Source organism: Raphanus sativus, chromosome 4 (genome assembly GCF_000801105.2).
Source record: "Raphanus sativus cultivar WK10039 chromosome 4, ASM80110v3, whole genome shotgun sequence".
NCBI lineage: Eukaryota > Viridiplantae > Streptophyta > Magnoliopsida > Brassicales > Brassicaceae > Raphanus > Raphanus sativus.
The window spans coordinates 16905639-16926757 of NC_079514.1; the positions used below are offsets into that span (position 1 = coordinate 16905639).

A 21119-nucleotide genomic window follows, 5' to 3' on the forward strand; every position below is an offset into this window, starting at 1 on the left:
TTTATTTATTTTATGTACTGATGTTATAATATCCATTATGTGGATGGACCATAACCAAGTACTTAACCATGTACTAGACAAGTCCAACAAGTACAAGAGGAAGTGCAAGGAGGTTTACATCCGGTCTACATCGGTTCATCTATAAACCGGTCCGAGAAGAGAAGACTCAGTCAACCTCGTTATCATCACCTTGACCAAGTCTTCATGTATGACATCAATGTAGTCAATGTAATCAATGTATAGATTTACTTCCTTGTAAAGCATTTGTAAACCCTTGTACAAACCACTATATAATGTGGTGTTGGCTAATGAGAAATACACAACAACTTCCTCACAAATCACTCTCCACATTCTCTTTAGTTTATAACACGTTATCAGCACGAATGTGCTCTCCACCTGAGAAGTCTCTCCCCACCTGAGCTCTCTTTTCCGGCCATCTTTTCCGACCAGAAAATCCTAAATTCAGGCGTAACTTCAAACCACCATATCTCTTAAACCCTGTGGAGCCAGACGACGATCTACCTATCAATCTGAAGCCCAAGACGAGAGGAATCCGTTGCCGAAGACGGCTTGTCGATCCGATCTCTGACGCGTCGTCAATCGCATAAACACTCCGCACCACCGACTGATGGTTTTCCGGCCAGCTCCTCCACCTCTCTATCAACCAGCTCATCTGTGGATCAGCTCTTTCTCATGGTGGTCCATTCAGATTCTTGTGGTGTAAAATGGTAAACTAATCTATCCATAAAATCTAAGAACACCATTATATTTGAAAAGAAATCTAGGATCTATATGAATCCATAATATTAATCTTGTTTCTATGATCCATTGATCCATAAGAAACTTGATTCTGAATTATTTTGAATCCATAAAAGTTATAATTCTCTAAAGGTTCTAAGTATCTCAAATACAGATTAAAATACCTAAAGATCTATATGAATCTTGATTATAAAATTCTTATAAAATAAAATGTTAAATCCTAAATCCCCTTCTTGGTTTGTAAGCCATAAATCGGCTCTACCTTTCTCCTATATGATCCGGCCTTAAATTCGGATTTGTCTAAAGGATTGAAACCAATAATCAAACCTTTGTTCATTCGCATCACCAGCTGTTCCAGCAGGTTGTATAAGTCGTTTATCAATACCATCAAAACCCTTAAACCTCTTGCTTGGTTTTTCAACCAGCAAAATCGAAAATCCAAAGATCAAAACCATGAATCCAGTCAACCAAAAATAAAATCGAAATTAAATCCCATCATTGCATATCTTTGAATATTGATGTTTGCTTTTAACTGTTAAAAGTCTTATGATTTTTATAAATGCAAAATCGGATTTTATAAATGCATATTTGATTTTATTAAATGCATATCTTTGACTGAAAATGCTTATAAAAATTTTATAACATATAGTCTTGATTTTAATAAGATAGAATAAATATGCATGAAATCATTTGATCATATAGGTTGATAGCTAAATAATGAACCAACCTTGAATAGATTTCATATCATATTGAATATTGATCACATAAGTGATAGTTTAATCTTGATATTTTACCATGCTTGAAATTGATGATTAAAATTATATATAGTATCTTGTTGCATACTTGATTGCATAAGTTTTAGTAAAAATTTGAATCATCTTGAACCAACTTTGAATGCATGCTTGCTTTATTAAAATATAAACCTTCCTTGAAACCAATTGATTGAAAATATAATTGAATTTGGTTTAGACATTTGCTGAAAATTATAAATTTTCTTGTCTTGGTTTACCGGTAAAGGGGGGAAGGAATCGGTTATTATTTTATGATCTTTGAAAACCAAATATCCTCATGCATTAAGAATCACATTTATATTATTTTGGTCCAATGCTTAGGGACAGAACATCCGATTAGTTCTTGAGCCATGCATTTATCATTCGACCATTGTGATTGATTTTCATCCATATTGCTTGATCTCATTTAAAATTATGATTGATCCTTATTCAAAATTCTAAAGGGCTTGGAACCCTATATGAAATTATATACAACATATATATAATCAATCCAAATATGAATTATAATTAAAAGGATCACTAGATGCAGTGATCAATTGATCATTATCATACTAGAAATGCTTAAAGCAAAATATATTATATGATTTGGGGGAAGCCTTATTAAATCATTTATTAAATCATATAAATTAAATCATATAAATTAAGGCTTCTATTGCTTATATAAATTCTTGATGCTTGAAAGCAATGTTAAATATTCAGATGTTGAAAATCATCTTGAATCTAAATCTTGGTGATTGAATCTAAATTTCTCACTTTTGAGATAGATACAAGGCGATTTTCTTAATCATAAGCCATCACCTTACTGAAAGTCTCAATGATCAATATCTCACTATTGAGAATCCTCTCGACCTTTGATAAATCTTAAATCCAGAAATGATCACCATAATACGATGCTATTACCAAATGTCCTATATGATTTGAGGGACCTAAAGACCCAAGACTATAAGTCTGTGGATGAGTATAACTCGCTCTATTCATGATAGTCTCATAGTTGAAACTGTGTGGAGAGACTATCACATATGCTGACATGTTAGAGAAGAATTCTCTACATTCCACAAGCAATGTTTTGCTTCAGCAATATATACCGAGAAAAGGGTTCCTCCCACATTTGCAATTTAATCTCTTGTTTGTTGCTTGCTAAGCAAAATAATGAGTACTCATGAGGAATAGTGAGATGAGGCCTCCTGGATTTTAAGGCATTGCCTAAGGCACATACGGCCACAGAGCCATATGAAAGAGTCAAACCATGGCCATGCGAAAGCCCATGAAAGATGACAAGGGTGTGCGTGGATATCACCTACATCATTAGTCGAGGCCGAGGCCAAGGTTATCAACCTAGCCGTGGGTATAAGTCTGTGGGAATAAGTCCGATTTTAAAAAACCCAGGCCTCGACCAAATCTGTTTGCCATCAGTGTGGGATGAATAATCATTGGGCCAACCGATGTAAAACTCTCAAACACCTTATTGAACTCTACCAGGAGAGCATAAAGGGATAGAACCCTATGGCCCATTGGGTCCATCTAGATGGTGCGAATAATTCGACCATAAGAATGATGATCAGCTTGAATACGAAGACTTCATATTGCCTTAAAGAGGCCAATTGATTTTGACATCATTTTACTTTGTCTTTGTTCTCTATTGTGGACCAAGCCACATTACATTATGAGACAAAAAAAAATATTTTATTCAAGGTCATGGCTAGTCCAACCTCATGATGCCCTAAAGGCACGCATCTAAAAATCTCTGATGCATAACATTCCACATAAATCAAAGTAAAATTTATCAAAGTTTCAAAGACATTCATATGAATGGTCTACATATTGAAACTATGGGCAAAGAAAGAAAGAATTCCTTATGATTTATGAAATGCCCAAGGCAAAGGGAAGTCCTAGAGACTATACCTAGTATATCTATAGGCCTTCATTAAGCCAAGAAATATGATTGTGGGTTAATACTCCAAATCACTTTCCAGAGAGTTCAGAGAAGCCTTTAACATATGGCACGATGCTCGGCCATCCAGGCTCTATTATGATGCATAATATACTCTTGAACTCAACTGGACATTCCTTGAAAGAAAGGAAAAATGGTCCGACCAAGGTATTGCTAAAGCATTTATAATTCACCCTATAAGACCCATTGAATTAAGAAGAAAAATATGGTTTCCAACAATGGGCAAAAGCGAATAAGATTACCTAAATAAAATCGCCTAAATGGTCGAGACTACATTATCTATTTGATCTAGAGATCAATATGATATTAGGCAAATAGCCAGGGCAATCATAATCATGTTTGATTGACCCACGAAAATTATCACTTAGATGGCATTACCATACTTAGCCATCTGAATTATGATGCAAAGATTTAAAAAGGCACAAAGCTATCCCATAAGATCTCACGTTTGTGCAATTTATATCTATGCACAAGGGAATTATATGTCCCAAACACCACAAATTAGAGTATGTTCAGAGGGGGAGTGAGGACAAATCCCATGATACATGACCATACTAAAATCCGTGAAACATGGTCCACAACCATATTACATATTGGTTGAATTTATGATATTATGACCATTACCTATAAGGTTCAAAATCTAAAGTCCATATGCTTGGGGACATCATGAGTTATAAAAGATTAACTTGCATCAGGCCATTGATATTATATCAGGCCATATAAGTGATAATAAATATTCCCACTTCAGACTAATACGGGTCATGAGTCCAGACATATATCATATTAAGATATTATGAATTAAGATTATTATGAATGAATCCACCACAAATATATGTGCCATCTAAAGATCATATGATCTTAGAATCTCATAAGGAGGATTGGGAATAATGTTGGATATATATTATGAATATACTTTCTCCATAAATTTAAAAGAAACCTTGAGCCAAAAATGGGTGATTTAATCATAGGCCAAGGAACAAGATACATAGAGTTTATGAATCCCAATATCCAACATTTGAAAGGAGAAGTAGTAAGCTGGTAAAGAATGGTATCAACCATCATTGTCTTGGCAAAGATCCTCGGACTAGAAAGATTTATAGACGTCCATATGCTACAATGATAGCAAAATAAAATGCCAGACACATTGACCCGAGAAAGAATGACTATGTCATCCCAGCTTAGCACCACACGGTTTGATTGTCTTAAAGACACAACCAAGTTGCTACAGAGTCTAATATAAGACCGAATATATGTTCCAAAAGGAACCTCGGAAATTAAAGAAAGGTGCAAAAAGAAACCGAGGTCATAGACTTTCCAGACAAGCCGAAATGGCTATGCCGTCAGTATCAACACTTGGGGTTCGGGACGCCGGGCCTCATGGTACTGAAGGCATTGATAATGATGAGATCTCAATGAATTATTTGATGTCTGGAAGGAAACCATATATATATAAATGTGTCGACACAATACATTCATAAGAAAAGCGCGAATATGTAGCACATGAATAATGAATCGAGGATCATGAACCCACGCAAGAGTACTCATAATAATGAATAAAGAAAGAAACGTGGGGTTTCTAAAAGTGACAGATAAAGGCGTATTGAATTGGCCATGAATATGTAAACGCCATATGATGCCCAGTGAATAGATAAATCCTGAAAGAAGGATAAAATCGTGAGACAGACCAAGGGAGGTCTATATAATCCAAAGTGGTGGATAATACTACATATGTCACTACATATAATGTCTGGAAGAAATTCAAAAAGATGTAGTATGTTATATATGACTCACTGGATGATGATAATATTATTGGTACCTAAAAGGTTTACCAAAATATACTGAGCTCAGAATCATAAGATGAGAAAAGAAGTTCTCATGAACATCATTTTCCTAAAGCTGTCCATGGACTGAATTAAATTGCTACATGTAAGCAAATGAAAAGGTTCTATAAGAACAATTCAAATCAGTCCATAGAGGAATTTTTAAATTTCTTGTGATATATTTACCAGCCTAAGATAGGTTAAATGGTTATTCATCAAACCTTAGAAAGGTTATAGACCATCACCACAAATTAGCCAATTTTTGGTAATACTTATGGTTGGTCAAAATTCTCAGCATGAACCAACCAAGCTGTGGTATGAATGAATAAGCTATCATAAAGATAAGCTATAAGATCAAAGTTCATCTTTGAACAAAAAGGTGTAGGACCGCATTATGCGTCCATATGCGACCCAACGGGTCCGACCATATTATAAGATTTGGTCCATGATAAAGCTGTAGATCATGGATGTCATTAGACATAAATTTGAGGATCAATTAGATCAATTCTATGTCATGACCGTGTCCGGCCTAGATCAGTCCAATCGTCCATATATATATATGTGTACGAATTGCCGGCACACTAAGATTGACAATGTCTCAGATCAATCATAGATCATCTATGGACATATGTAAATAAGGATCATGATCTAACCGACATGACCTATGTTTAAAGTTGTTTATGGCAAATAATATTATACTCATAAAGCTAAGGCATATCCATAAGTCCTAGAGAGCTAAGTAGCTCATACTTGATATAATGATGATCCATATTATACAAAGAATCTAAAGTACTAGCCAGCCAATATTATGGAAAGGCATATAAGAGTGATTTGGTCAAGGACCATAATCAAAACGACCAGAGTATAAAATAGTACATTTTATCTAAAGTACTAAAGTGGTCGATATCAAAGTGGTACATTTTCTAAAGTACCATCAGGATTCTAAGAGACATGATATGTCCGAACAATACAAGATTGTTCAAGTAAAGAATCCATGAACATCTATTCAGCAAGTGATGTTCAAATCAGGGGAGTAGTATGTGTTGTACTCTTTTTCCTTAACTATGGTTTTATCCCAATGGGTTTTCCTAGTAAGGTTTTAATGAGGCAACATTAAGCATATTATGAACTCATATGGTTATGGCATCCAAGGGGGAGTGTTATAAAATCTATTGTGTGGATGGACCATAACCAAGTACTTAACCAAGTACTATACAAGTCCAACATATACCAGAAGAAGTGCAAGGAGGTTTACATCCGGTCTACATCGGTTCATCTACAAACCGGACCGAGATCAGAAGACTCAGTCAACCTTGGAGTTATCACCATGACCAAGTCTTCTCTATGACATCAATGTAGTCAATGTAATCAATGTGTAGATTTTATTCCTTGTAAAGCATTTGTAAACCCTTGTATCAAACCACTATATATTGTGGTGTTGGCTAATGAGAAATACACACAACTTTCTCACAAATCACTCTCCACATTCTCTTTAGTTTATAACACATTTGTCCTTCTAAAATCTAAACAGTAACCGTTGATTGTCGTCTGTCGACTAGATGCCAAGTATCTTTTTTTTTCTTTGAGAATTGACTTTCTAATTAAATAAAAACATTTCTAGCCTAAAGGCAATTACATTGGGAAATTAGAAAAAGATCAGCCTAAAACCCCCAATAATATATGATTGATCCAAATAGGTGAGGTAAACCCATGAAATTATCTAGCAAATCTTAAAGACAGAGGAGACAAGGAGCCTTATGTTTGTCTCAGACGAAATAGACATCGAAGAGTAGTATGATGGTGAAGTAGCAAATACTGTGATTTGGTCATCCATTCATTCCTTCCGTTATGATACATAGCGTGATGAGTTAGGGTTGGGGTCTAGAGAGCCAGAAACCAAACATCGCAGAGGCTGCAACAGGTTTGTTAGTCGAATTGAAGAGATACAGTTTCTGACTGTTAAGTCAAGAAGCTTGAGTAACTGCTGGATAGTCTTGTAATGATTTCGATGAAATTTATTGTTTCGTTCAGACCAGAAGAGGTAGATTGTACATTGCCAAGCAAGGATAACAATTTTCCGATGATGAATAGGCATCTGACTGTTAGATAGCAATAATAGTGACGTCCCAGTCTCTTGTAGGATTAATCCGGCATCTACCTGCAACCAATCGCCAAAAATCCAAGGAAAAAGAGAAATCAAAGTAAAGATGGTCTGACTTTCAGTGGAGGCGTTATAGAGCAGACACTTTGGATTGGTTGTAAGGCTCCAAGAGAGTAAATGATCTCTAGTTGGGCAGTGATTCAGCATGAAAAGCCAACACATAAAGCTCTGACTCGGAATACCAATTGAATTCCAAATAGTTTTCTTCTAGAGGACACTTGCTGATTCCGCAAGCAAGGTATGATAAATCATCCATGTTCTGAGTTTTGTAATTCTTTTACCATTGATCTCCAATTCATATTGATCTGGTTCTTTGCTGAGGATGATCGTGGTAAGGTACGCCTGAAGTGAAACCTGAGTTTCTGATCTGGCTGGCCGGAGGGACCAGCCGCTATTGAAGAAAAGAGCAGACAAAGTTGCTGTGGATGAAATCCCATTCTTGCAGATGCGTCAGAGAGGAATGACCGAAGATCACCCATTGGCGACCAATTATGCAACCTAAACAACATGTTTGTCCGTTTCCCATAAGCATAGAGAATACTTCTGTCTTTAGGCTTAGGATCTTGTTAGGAACCAAGAATATTGCCTCTTTTTTTTCAAAAATCCAGAAGTTACTTAGGCTTCCTTGTAACACTTCCTCAATGAACCAAGCAACCGAAATAGAGCTATAGCGGAAGAATAATAACCAGATCAGCTCTAATAACACAAGATTTTTTCCAGACTAATAGGTTCCTAACTCCCAATCTTCCTTCTGATTAAGGTTTAGTAACTGTTTCCCATGATGCTAGAGCTGTATGATGTCCCTCCAGTGTTTCCTTCCAAAGAAAGGCTCCGCAAAGCGAATTAATTGTCGAAATACATTTCTTCTTTGGGAGAAGACATATTGATGACCAGAAATTAGTTATGCCCGCGATTACCGAGTTTAGGAGGACGAGTCTACCAGCCAAGAAAGAGATCTAGCACTTCAAGTCAATATTTTACTCTTTACTTGATGGATACGCGGTTCACACAGTTAGCCATGTATAATTTTTAGTACAAAGAGGCACTCCCAAATACCTTATTGGCAGTGAACCAAGAGATAGACCAGTGGAGACTGAGATGGAATCAATTTCTGATGCATTCATACCAGAAGCAAAGAATACAATCTTGTTAATGCTAATGGAGACACCAAAGAGGAGCTCAAATTACAGAACACCATTAAGACTCCCTGAACCGAAAGACTCCCACTAGTGAAAATGAGGAGGTCATCCAAGCTCAGATGTGTAAATTTAGTCTTGGCACACTTTGGATGATACTCAAATCGACCAGTCAGCAATTTTGTTCAGGAGAACCGAGAGGCAATTCAATAATTCATAACCAGCACAAAGAGGTATGGGGATAAGGGATCTCCCTGCCTTGAACCCCTTTTGCCTTTGAAGAAACCTGATATGAACCAAAAAGCTTACTTCCTCTTAACCTAATCTTTCTTAGAGATTAAGTTAATTCTTGGAAGCTTGTCTATTATTAATAATAAGAAATCCTTATATAGGGAACTTTTAGAATATAGAACACCTTAACATAAATTGGAAAACTTAAAACCAATTATTAAATAGAAAACTATCAAACTCTAATTGTAAAATATCCTAATCTATCTAACCATAGTCATTTATCATTACATCCCTCTTCGACTCGGAGCTTGCCCTCAAGCTCCAACTCTTCATATGCATATGACAGCTTTCATGTATCTTCCCACAAGTTATACTAACCTCTTTTTCTTTGTAGAACTTCATAACTTCATGTATGCCTCTCCCAACCATGTCATTATTTTCCTTATGGTTAGGGTTTTCTTGTTCTGAAATTACCTTCAACGGCATGTCTGATTTCAGAGTGATCGTCACATAATCCTTTCGAGGTTCCTCCATATTCTTCTCATGAACTTTCTCTACTGTTGCGTTGGTTTGCACGGGTGCTTCCTCATGCACAGCAGCGAAAGTTTCCATCTCTAACATGGCTTCTTCTTTTTTCTTCCTCTCTAGCTCTTTCAACGTTGCTTGAATGCTCTTTACAATCTCCTTTATCTCACCAAGTTGTGCTTTCATGCTGTTATAACTCACAGATAACGATTTCCAGTAATTCTTGTCTCCCATCGAATCGTTCGGCTCTGATACCAAATTGATATGAACCAAAAAACTTACTTCCTCTTAACCTAATCTTTCTTAGAGATTAAGTTAATTCTTGGAAGCTTGTCTATTATTAATAATAAGAAATCCTTATATAGGGATATAACTTTTAGAATATAGAAAACCTTAACATAAATTGGAAAACTTAAAACCAATTATTAAATAGAAAACTATCAAGCTCTAATTGTAAAATATCCTAATCTATCTAACCATAGTCATTTATCAAAACCATGAACCATTCCATTATAACCAATCATGAAAGAAGGGGTACAGACACACGCTTCAATCCATCTTATCAGTTTGGGAGATAAACCAAGTCCTTTTAAGCAGTTAAGTAGGAAACTACAATTAACAGTGTCAAATGCCCTAACTATGTCAATTTTTAAAGTTATCTTCTTTTCTCTATCATTTCTATGATAACTATTCATGATTTCTGATGCCAAAACTGTATTTTCCAGAATAAGAGTCTATCATGAATGAAAGCAGTTTGATTTGACATGACAAAATCAGTTAGAATTGGTTTCAATCTACGCACCAGTAGCTTATATATGAGTTTATAGACTATATTTAGGCAAGAGATAGGCTTATAATCAGAGATGGCTAAAGCACCTAGGAATTTAGGAATCAATGTCAGAATAGTTGCATTAACTGAGACTGACAGAAAACCAGAAGCAAGGAATTGTGAGACGGCCATTAAGAATTCATGTTCCAAGAAATCCCAAGCTGATTTAAAGAATCCAGAAGTGAGATCGTCCGGCCTTGGAGCTATTAGGATTGAGCCTAAATTTTTTTTTGTTATCTCTTCATGAGTAGGAATAAGTTCCATAGATTGAGGATCAGAGACAGAATGCTGGAGAAATGGCTTATCACATGGTTGCTCATTAACAGAGGATATTGAAGCAGGAAACCTGAAGATAACAGGAATGACCGGATCGTGTTAAATCCCAATCGAGTCTGAGCCACTCATTTTTCATAGCATTCGTTTTCCAGTAAGAAGTTAGCCTCAGTAGGGATATTCAAAGCTTGAGTCCGGTCTTGTTGAAGAGATACCAAGACTGCTGCCACTCAGTGTTGGATATTAGAGAAGTTACTTCTGTCTAGTTGCATCAAATCCCACTTCATGAGCTCCTTCAGTTTCCAACAGAAGGAAGAAAACGAGATATCCCCAAGCTGCAGCCACGCATACTAGATGCCAAGTTTAATTCACTTAAGTATGCATCTAAGTTTTAAAACATATACAGAAGGTATTAAACAACACATGATAATTCCCTAAAAATGTGTGGAATTTATTTTAAAGTTCATCACACCATTAGTTCCAAATTTTATTTTCAGGCTGGCCCCTTTCTTTCATTCAACGTGAGCATTATAAAATAAAAAACTTACTCGTACCCATCACATGTAATTGTCTCTTTCTTTTTTCTTTTCAATTATTTCACAAAACACATGTACTTAATTATACAAAAGTACCTACGTTATTCTCCCTCGGATATGGCTAATGCTATATAAAGTTCTAAACCCTCACTAAATAAGGGTTTCAGTTCTTACAACTTTAGAACGATAATCTAACGGTTCAAAATCTAAAAGTTACAATTTTCGGTTGGACACCATATTCTCCGAGAGCTTAGCCAATGACTTAAGATTAAACCCAGCGATGGTATCAGCGAACAACGTTGTTTCCTCCACACTGTTTCCTTTCGGCACATCCACCACATAACTCTCCACCACCACCGTCTTCTCTTCCTCCTCTGCTGTCACAAACGCAGTCGTTTTAGACCGATAATTAACAAGACGGTGGTCACCGCCAATAATGCTAATCGCCAATACGTGAGACTCATCGTCTAGCTCATCTAACCTCTCTATGCTATAACCCGCCGGAAGACCGGAAACCATCGTCACGTCACGGACGGAACCTTCTCCTCCATCGCCGGACCTTAGATCGCACGTCTTAACGAATCGTTTATAGGCTTGTGGGCAGTCAAAACGACGTAGTATTGACCACACCAGAGGCAATGGAGCATCGATGGTTTGTACGAGTGTCGAACCGCAGCGATGATGTTGAGATGTTTTCATTTGTTTGTTTGTTTTTTTCTTTTTTTTTAACGATTTTGCCCTCTTATCGACCGTTGTTCGTATAGGGTCTCGAATAAGAAAATAATAATAATATCTTTGTATCTTCGTTATGAAGCGACAAGTTTGAGAATTTATAAGAGATATATCTTGTAGGTCGACAAGAAAAGATGAGAAATATCTATAGAACAAGGCCGACTTTTTTTTTTTTGAACGAGAACAAGGCCGACTAAAAGATATATTATGTTTTTGTTGTCTTTCCTTGAGTTATGTAGATATGAAAGTAAAACATTACGTTGTAACCTATTCTACTAAAAACAAAATACTTTAAACATTACTGGTTAATTATGATGATTATGGGTCTGACTGGTGTAAGCGGTCACAGGAGTTTGCATATGGGGATGATTTAAGTTTTTATTATTTTCTAGAAATTTGTATAATTAGTATAACAATTAGAAATTTATGCATTTAAGGAATTTTTATGATTGATTAACTACCAAATACAATAGATATTAAATAATAAATTAACAACATTTACATTTTATATGTTATTCAAACTCGTAATATCATAATAAATATAACAATTATATTTATAAAATCATACTATTTACTTCTAAAAAATTAGAGAAAGAAATTTTGTTTTAAATTCTTATAATATAAACTAAAATATAATATGTATTACAATTTCTGTTATTTCAATTTAATTTTTTATTAAATATTTTTAGTTTATTTTTATTTTTTAACATTTTTTAAAGAAAAATATTTACGTTCCCGCAATCGCCTACAACTGGAAATGGTAGGTAGAATCAGTTTTCAGTTTTTAAAATGTTTAGAATGGTTTAAAATGATTTATAATATTTTTATATGATTATTTCAAAATGCTAACAATTACTACCAACCATAAAAGCTGTGTTGCGGATTATAACAGTCATTAACTATAAATAATCGTAATGATTACTTTTATAGTTATTTTACAGAATAGTAATGAACAACTTTGCTTTGTTACGTCACTGTAATGAAATATGTTGCGGTCAAATTTGGAAGGTTATGACATGAATGTGGTGAAGGTAGTGGCAAATAATGAATCCACGTAGTCGATTTCTTTTATACGATGCACACTTATTATTCACACATTGGGATTGTACAATATGATAAAAAACAGATGTAGTTTACCAAAAAAAAAGAACAACTAAAAATGTAAAAACAGGGAGATGCATGAGAAGGAGATAACCTAATTTCAAACGGAAAGTATGATGTAGGCCCAATGGCGTAAAATTAAGTTCCATTTAAGCCCAATATTGCATCACCCCCTAAGTCTGTGGGGTTTGATGTGGTATAAAGATGTTTTGGAAATAGTATTTGTGTTTCTTTTCTTTCAATTTCAGCCCATTCTCTATATTGGTCTTTTAGGCAGATGATACAACTTTTGTCAAGCCTTAGTTTGATAATGGCACGATGGGATGTTGTAGATGTTTTCAGTCATTGTTTTTATGCCAAGGGTCAATACTTTTTGTCTTTAAAAGGTTACTTCCTCCTTTGAGGTAGGAATTTCAGCGGTGGCGAAACCAGAAATATTTTTTACTAGGGTCATAATATATAACTTTAATATTTAAATTTAATATGTATATATTGTTATAGAAATATTATTTTTACAAAATTAATGGGGACATTTGAAAATTGATACATAAATTAACAGGGTCAAATGCTATATTTTAACAAAATATTATAATAATATTAGAAAAATACACTAAAAATAAATTTTCCCCAATTTTAGTGAGGTCACTTGACCCCACGTGCTACACTCTATCTCCGCCCATGAACTCCAGTGTGAAGTAAAATGAACTTTGGACAAGGCATCCTTCAATGCATCGAAGAATTCTATCTAAGATTCAAGCATTTTGGATAGTATTTAATATTTAAGAAAATTATTGCATTAAATGTTTATTTAACATAGCAAAAAAAAATTGACACCTTTATTTCAATATTTTTCAATTCAGTCTTATAAATATTTTTTTCAATTCAGTTTTATAAATGTTTTCTCGAACTTCAAAGAACGATTCTCCATAATAGCACTTTTGAAGTTTTTGTTTCTAAAATAGCATGAAAAAGAGAAAGTCACAGAAATGACATTCATTAATGTGCAAAATATCTTTACTTTTTTTTTCCCAAATTAAAATTATATAAAAGCCCAAAAAACAATCCAGGGACAAGTCCATTTACAGCAAAACCAAACAGAAAAGCCCACGCACACACATGGGTTACAACAAAAGAGCAAGACCTACGGCCCATTTAACCAACTCGGGTCACCGACAGTCGAAACTCGTTTACGACACGAGTCCCGAGACTGATCTAACTCGCCACCACCGAGCGAGCCTCCGCCGGGGAAGACTAGCACCATTGCAGAGGTAGCGACTCACCGGTCATCTGCGCACGTACACCTATGCCATTTTCACACTTCACAACCATAGCTTCTTCTTCCCGAGGATAGCATTGATCGATCCAAATAGATCGAGGTCTCATCCCTCTTTCTTGAAACCCCAAAGCTACTCCAAACAAACCAATCTACGCAACCGTCGGAGATCATCATCAACCGCCGCGAGATCTCATCCGACTACTTCCTCCAAGTCACGACAAACCTAGGAACCACCGCCTCCCTTTCCCGGAGACTCCGAACCGAACAAACCCGACTTCCACAGAGCCACAAGAACCAAAAGACGTCTTCAAAATCGAAGACCACAGAAGCCGTCGAGGCAAAGCTAACGAAACCTCCATCTCCCGGAGACCAGAACCGGCGTTGGCGAAGCTCTCTAAGCCTCCCCCTCCCGGAAAAAAAACTACCAAGACAAAAGCTACCTCTCTCTCTCTTTTAGAACGTAATGGCCGGACCGGCGGTGGCTATAGGAGCCCCTCCACCGGCCGGAACAAGCTTTTTCTCTCTATTTATCTCTCAAGCTTTCTCCTATAACAATGCAAAATGTCCTTACTATCCTCACTTAATAATAAAGCTAACAAAAAAAATTAGACTTCCTTCTCTCTCGGCCGTTTCCTACAATCTCTTTCACGACAAATGAAATCTCCGGCAACGAACGTAATCTCCGAAGACGACATAGATCACTCAGAACCACCACAGTCTCCGGTGAGATTCTCCCATCTCTGGCTGCAATTTTCGTCGGGAACAAAGACAGTGATGCTAGGTTCCTCTGTTTGAAGATCTTGTTCGATTCAATGACAATTCTCTTAACCGAGTGCACAGACATCGAGCAGCAGATATCTGAGGATTTTCAATCAGTATCCAACACTCATTTCCTCCCACTATACCCTGCACTGATCCAAGACGAAGATCTAATCCCATCTTCTTTGTATCTTTCTCTCACTCACATACACGTTGATGATTTTTTTTTAAAGATAAATCATTATATGAGAGACGATCTGCCAAACTCTGCTTAGATTTACATGTGAATAGATAAACATTGAGTCAAGCAATTAGAGTTTACAATGTCATAACATTGTTCAACAGATAACAGTTATATAAATATTGATAAAACAAAAGCAACGATAAGACTAAAGAAAGCTGGAAGAAGAGGATACCAGAACAAAAGGACTTTTCTTTTCTTCTTGAGGTTTGTTTTTCTCCCCAGTTTAAGCAACAGGTGGACAAAGGACATTATCCTGAGAAGTATCGACTGAGGCAGGAGGCATGAACTGCCACATGGCAACTCCAGGGTAACTGATGACTGGCACCATCTTGTTTCCAGGATCTTGGCCTTGCGGAGAAGAAGCTAAAGCAGTTGGCATCATAGGTGGTGGGGCTGGGAAAAAGCTTGGTTGAGGAGGAGCATTCATGGCTTTCAGCTGTTGCTCCAGCTTCTCTTTCTCTGTCTTTAGTCTATGCTTCTCTTCTCGCAGCTCTTTCTTCTCAGTCTGATCAAGATATCACAAGGACACTAGTAATTATCCAATGATTTTTATATGGAGAAAGGAGGACTGCAAATTGAAAGAACTTCACCTTTAAGTCTTTGATTTTGTCTTGAAGATTTGAATTGGAGTCCTTCAGCTTCTGTGCCTCGCAGCGTAGATGTGTCACCATGCGACAGCATCAAACAAGATTGCAGCCTTGTCTGTTTTAGGAGGATGTCCAGGCTCCAAAATTGCACTCAATTCCATAAATATGTTATTCATTTTAACGTAGGTGATAAATTTCAATTCCTAAAAAGATTTATTAGTAGTTGCTTTAACAGCACTTTCAAACGGGAAGTACTTGGAAGATGTGAGAGACGCTTTGGTATGGGAAAAAGAGAGGCTTTTTGAGCTGTTGAAAGAGGTTCCTTTCTCGAATCCTTACCCGAGCCATTCGAATTTCATTCTATGTGAGGTTGCTTCTGGAATGGATGCAAATAAGCTGAAAGAAGATTTGGCTAAAATGGCTAAAATAGAGAACACATATCAAACAGAGAACATTAAAATATGATAGCTTGAAGCATTTTCAATAATTCGATCAAGAAAGTGTTAAATGTGGTATCATTATAAAACACATATGTTATATAGGATAGCTTCTGGCACTTTTAGGATGGGTTTCCAGAAAACTAAAATGAGTGTGTTTTCTTACATAAGTCTGTTTTCGAAGAGAATCAAAAGCGTGTAAGGAATGTTAGACAATCCTTGTTATGGATGGCTATCCTAAATTAGAACTTAATCTTCAAAAAAAAACATAATCAAAATCTATAAGAAAATTTATTTGCTATAGAAACCATCAAATATAGTTCATTGTCTACAAAATAGAGAACACATATCAAACAAAGAACATTAAAATAGGATAGCTTGAAGCATTTTCAATAATTCGATCAAGAAAGTGTTAAATGTGGTATATGATAGCTTTGGCACTTTCAGGATGAGTTTCCAAAAAAAAAAAATGTGTTTTCTTGCATAAGTCTGTTTTCGAAAAGAATCAAAAGCGTGTAAGAAATGTTAGACAATCCTTGTTCAGGATGGCTATCCTAAATTGGAACTTAATCTTCCAAAACAAAAAAAAAACATAATCAAAATCTATAAGAAAATTCATTGGCTACAGAAATCATCAAATAGAATTTATTGTCTACAAAATAGAGAACATATATCAAACAGAGAATAATAAAATAGGATAGCTTGAAGCATTTTCAATAATTCTATCAAGAAAGTGTTAAACGTGGTATATGATAGCTTTTGGCACTTTCATGATGGGTTTCCAAAAAAAAGTGTGTGTTTTCTTGCATAAGTCTGTTTTCGAAGAGAATCAAAAGCGTGTAAGGAATGTTAGACAATCTTTGTTCAGGATGGCTATCCTAAGTTGAGACTTAATCTTCCAAAAAAAAAAACATAATCAAATTCTATAAGAAAATTCATTGGCTATAGAAATCACCAAATATAGTTCATTGTCTACAAAACATAGAGCACATATCAAAAATAGAACATTAAAATAGGATAGCTTGAAGCATTTTCAATAATTATGTCAAGAAAATGTTAAATGTGGTATCATTATAAAACACATATGTTATATAGGATAGCTTTTGGAACTTTTCAGGATGGGTTTCCAAAAGAATAAAATGAGTTTACTTGGTGACGGTGAAGCTTGCTCGGAAGTTTGATATCATAACAGGGCACTCGCTCTTCTCATCATACTCTGTTAACTACTCCCCGCTTGACAAATCAATCTCATCAAACTTGGTTCCAGATTCATGTATAGGCCAGACAAAAAAAACTCAACTCATGAGAAACAATGCTTAGAGTTCTTTGTCAACACCACTGTGATTGTTACAACTTCATCTTTCCAAAATCCACCAAACCCGAAATCGATGGGTTCATAGCCTCGACAGTCAAACACCATAGGAGGATCATTCTCTCCAGCCTCATAATCTTCCAGAGTTAAATGTCGACCTTTTCCTGGAAGCATTGTGACATTCCCTTACCTTGAACAGAACTTACACTATAATAACTCACGAAGTCAATTTCAAGCCAAAAGTATAAAGAAAATGTTGTCAAACATTCAAATTATAAAAGAGATGAAGAAAGAGTGAAGATCAATGATTACCTTCTGAACAAGATGAGAAGTACCCCTCCCTCCAAGAGATGTAAAAGTCTCAATTAAAGTAACACATGTTTTTTTCTGAGTAACCTCTCCACATCTTTCACATTTCAACTAAAACACACACATAAAAACAATATGTTAATATTTTTCATGCTAAATATAAGAGGAGACAAGAAACAAGTATAAATGACTTGTTCGTATGTACACAAGCAAGAAGAACAAAGAGAATCATCTACTCAAAGCAACACGACATACTATTTGATCTTGGTCACTTATTGTGCGATACGAGTGTAAGAGTAAAGGGCTAGCCGCTAGGCTACGGTGGATATTCGTAATGAAAAGGAATGTGAACTTATTTATTCACAAAGATAAATATATCTTATCTAGGATACCATTTGTCATATTCAGGATGGGTTGCCAAAAATCAACGAGAACTTTTCTAGGTACATCAAGACTCAACAATGTTCAGAGGAAAGTGGTGGATAATTATGGAAAACTTTAATGAAGTTCTTGAAGGGGAAGAACACTCAAGACGTCAAGACTCGGGTCTCAGCAGTATGGGGATGCAGGAATTCGAGTGTATTGTTCAGCATTGTAGACTTACAGATCTTGGATGTCAAGGAACGCAATTTACTTGGTGCAACAAGCGTGAGGAGGGGCTTATATGTAAAAAATTGGATCGTTTTTTGGTGAATGATACCTGGTTCCATAAGCATGATAAATCCTATGGAGTGTTTGAAACAGAAGGATGTTCTGATCACCTGAGAGGTCGTTTTCACTTGAAAGCAGAGGCAGTGGGGAAGAGGGTTTAGGGTCTATAGTTTGAGTTTAGGATTTAGGGTATAGAGTTTGGGTCTAGAATTTAGGGTTTAGAATTTAAGATTTAGGGTTTTGTTAGTGGCGTCAACGTCATTAAAACTGTCATCATTCTTTTTTTTTGGTGGTAAAATGTGTGGTGAATTTAAAGGTTCATTATTAAAGGGTAAACCTAAGTTTTGTTTATTTATCGTGTCAGAAGATATACCATTGGTTGTACAAGTTAACCAAAATCTAACTAATCATTCTTTTCTAATTGGATATCATATTTAAATCTTAATTAGGTTTCAGATCAACAATTACACGCAGTCTAGTGATTTGTAGACTTACAGTAATTAATACCGTAATAATATATATGACCAAAATTAGCCACATCCTTTTTTCTATAGAACAAGAATGTACCATTCAAATTAAACAAAAAAAAACGAAATGAACAAATCAGGATGATATTAATCCATAATAATAAATAATCGATAAACTTGGCAAAAACCCCTTAAAGATGATGCAAATACAAAATAAAAATCTCTCACGTCATATATATATATATATATATATATATATATATATATATATTTTTTTTTTTTTTTCTGGCGACGTCATATATTTTGGTTATTTGCTTAGAAAGTGACGTCAGGGACGATACCGAGTTCCTTGAAAGCAGCAGGACAATCAGCTGATGGCGTCTTAACCATGAAACCGAGTGGGTTAACGATACGTGTCTCATGAGAGACGATTCCGTCATTCGCCGTTAAACTGATCTTAGCGGCGTTACGTAAGTAATCATCTTTGCTGACATCACTGCAACCACTGTCTGGTGATTGGACCAACACGAGCTCGCAAACTTCTTCTTCGTGGTCACCGGTTACTTCCATCTTGTAACTTCCTGATTTGTCGGTAACGGCTTCTTTGGTCAACGTTAGGGTTCCGTTTGTTCTGCTTCTGCACTCCAACTTCACTTTCGCACCTTCACAAACACGAAAAAATGTTAAAGCAAATTAACTACAACTTAGTTTTTTGAACAGAATATGAGATTGATTTAGTTTTAAATTGTGGTCGGGCTACGTACTAAAAATATTGGTAAATTGCATCAAGTCATTCGGATTCAGAAACCGATATATTATTGTAAGAACTAAGACGTTGTTTTACCGAAAAAAAAAAAAACTAAGACGTTGCATGCATTCTTATAACATGCAAGATAGAGTGCGCAAACACATACTCGTCTCAAACTATTTCGGTCCGCAAATATGCAATGTTTTTATGAAACGTATATTTGATGTGCTTTTTTTATTAGATGCTCCAATATATTCACACATTTTTTGAGTAATATTCAGACATCATAATAAATTTAATTTACCTTCGAGGAATTTGCTGAGACGGGTAACGAATTGGACACGGCAAGTGTCACAGTAAACTGATCCCTGAATCTGGAAAATGTCAGAATCGTCAGCATCTGCGGCAGCAAAACTGGCGAGAGAGGACAAACACACGGTAGAGACAATAAAGAGAGAGAAGAAGATTGCTTTGGAAGCCATTTTTGTTTAAATAATTATTTTCTTTGTTTTTGTGTGTTTGTTTGGTGGTCTTCTCTTCTTTTTGATTTCTCTTTATAATAGTTTAATTTCAAAAACGATAAGTCGAGTTATGTTTGAGAAGAGGACAACTATTCTCGTGGAGCACCGAGTTTATTTTATATTAGAAACCCGATTGTTATTTTTAGACCAAAACGAAAAGTAAGTCGTTTGTTTGTTAATTTAAAATTAGTTCAATAGGTTTTGAATATAAGAATGTTAAGTGTATTAAAAAGCTTAAATATAGCAGTGATTTCTATTTTTTATACCACCTTTTTCTCTCTTTTTCTCGTCTATTTATAAAAGAATAGCATACAAACTATTTCTAATATTGTTTAATTCATTTATTGGAAGTAAGATTCCTTTTATGATACTTGAATACTTTTACAGACCAGTTGATATTGAATAATTTTGTTTAAACAAAATAGTTAGGCCTAGACACATATCAAATATCCGAGTTTTTGAAAGTATTTGTGATTTGACTCGTATGTTACGATAATTTTTTCGATTTTATTTTATTCAGAAAATTCTGAATATGCAAAAAACGGACATCCAGAAAATAAATATATATTTGCGGATATTTATGAATTTTTACGGATATTTCATTTGTTTTGATTAATACAAATAATCTTAAAATTTTTGATACAATAGTTTTTGTAAAGTATTTCTTATGATATATACATAAAATTAAAAGAAATAGTGAATATACATATTTTGTAAAAAAATTAAACTCAGTTAGCAATTATAATAACACAAAACTTAAGAAAAAATTATAATTGTCAAAAAAATTCTCTTATGTTATGTAATACTTTTATATAAGTAATAATGTGAATAGAATTTGTCAAATCATATGTTAGAATAATAATTATATAATTTTATACATTTAAAACTTTAAATAAATCAAGATATACATGTATATATATAATGCCGGATCGGAGCAGATATCCGCTTTCTAAAATTTTAATA

The 21119-nt window shown here is 35.1% G+C and overlaps 2 protein-coding genes, 1 long non-coding RNA gene and 1 pseudogene across 4 annotated transcripts; 1 reads left to right on the forward strand and 3 right to left on the reverse strand.

The window, feature by feature from the left end:
- The first annotated feature begins 6922 nt into the window (after window positions 1-6922).
- LOC108854168 (uncharacterized) lies at window positions 6923-11908 on the forward strand. Of its 2 annotated transcripts, none has more exons than XR_008944562.1 (3): window positions 6923-7242; window positions 7353-7991; window positions 11865-11908. It is a non-coding gene; the product is annotated as an uncharacterized LOC108854168 (long non-coding RNA). The 2 variants fall into 2 exon arrangements; XR_008944561.1 differs by lacking the exon at window positions 11865-11908 and adding an exon at window positions 8203-8776 and having other exon boundaries at window positions 6924-7242.
- Window positions 11034-11832, reverse strand: LOC108854167 (abscisic acid receptor PYL11-like). Its single transcript, XM_018627677.2, has one exon. It carries the CDS (start codon window positions 11709-11711, stop codon window positions 11226-11228), a length of 486 nt encoding a protein of 161 aa, XP_018483179.2. The 5' UTR covers window positions 11712-11832; the 3' UTR covers window positions 11034-11225.
- A 3439-nt stretch (window positions 11909-15347) lies between the features above and the next one.
- On the reverse strand, window positions 15348-15887 carry LOC108831556 (transcription factor ILR3-like; annotated as a pseudogene).
- Window positions 15888-18950: 3063 nt separating this feature from the next.
- On the reverse strand, window positions 18951-20243 carry LOC108852893 (pollen-specific protein-like At4g18596). Its single transcript, XM_018626370.2, has 2 exons — window positions 19940-20243; window positions 18951-19549 (listed from the first exon to the last, which is right to left on the reverse strand). The coding sequence occupies exons 1-2, from the start codon at window positions 20115-20117 to the stop codon at window positions 19203-19205; spliced, it is 525 nt and encodes a 174-aa protein (XP_018481872.2). The 5' UTR covers window positions 20118-20243; the 3' UTR covers window positions 18951-19202.
- Between the last annotated feature and the right edge of the window lie 876 nt (window positions 20244-21119).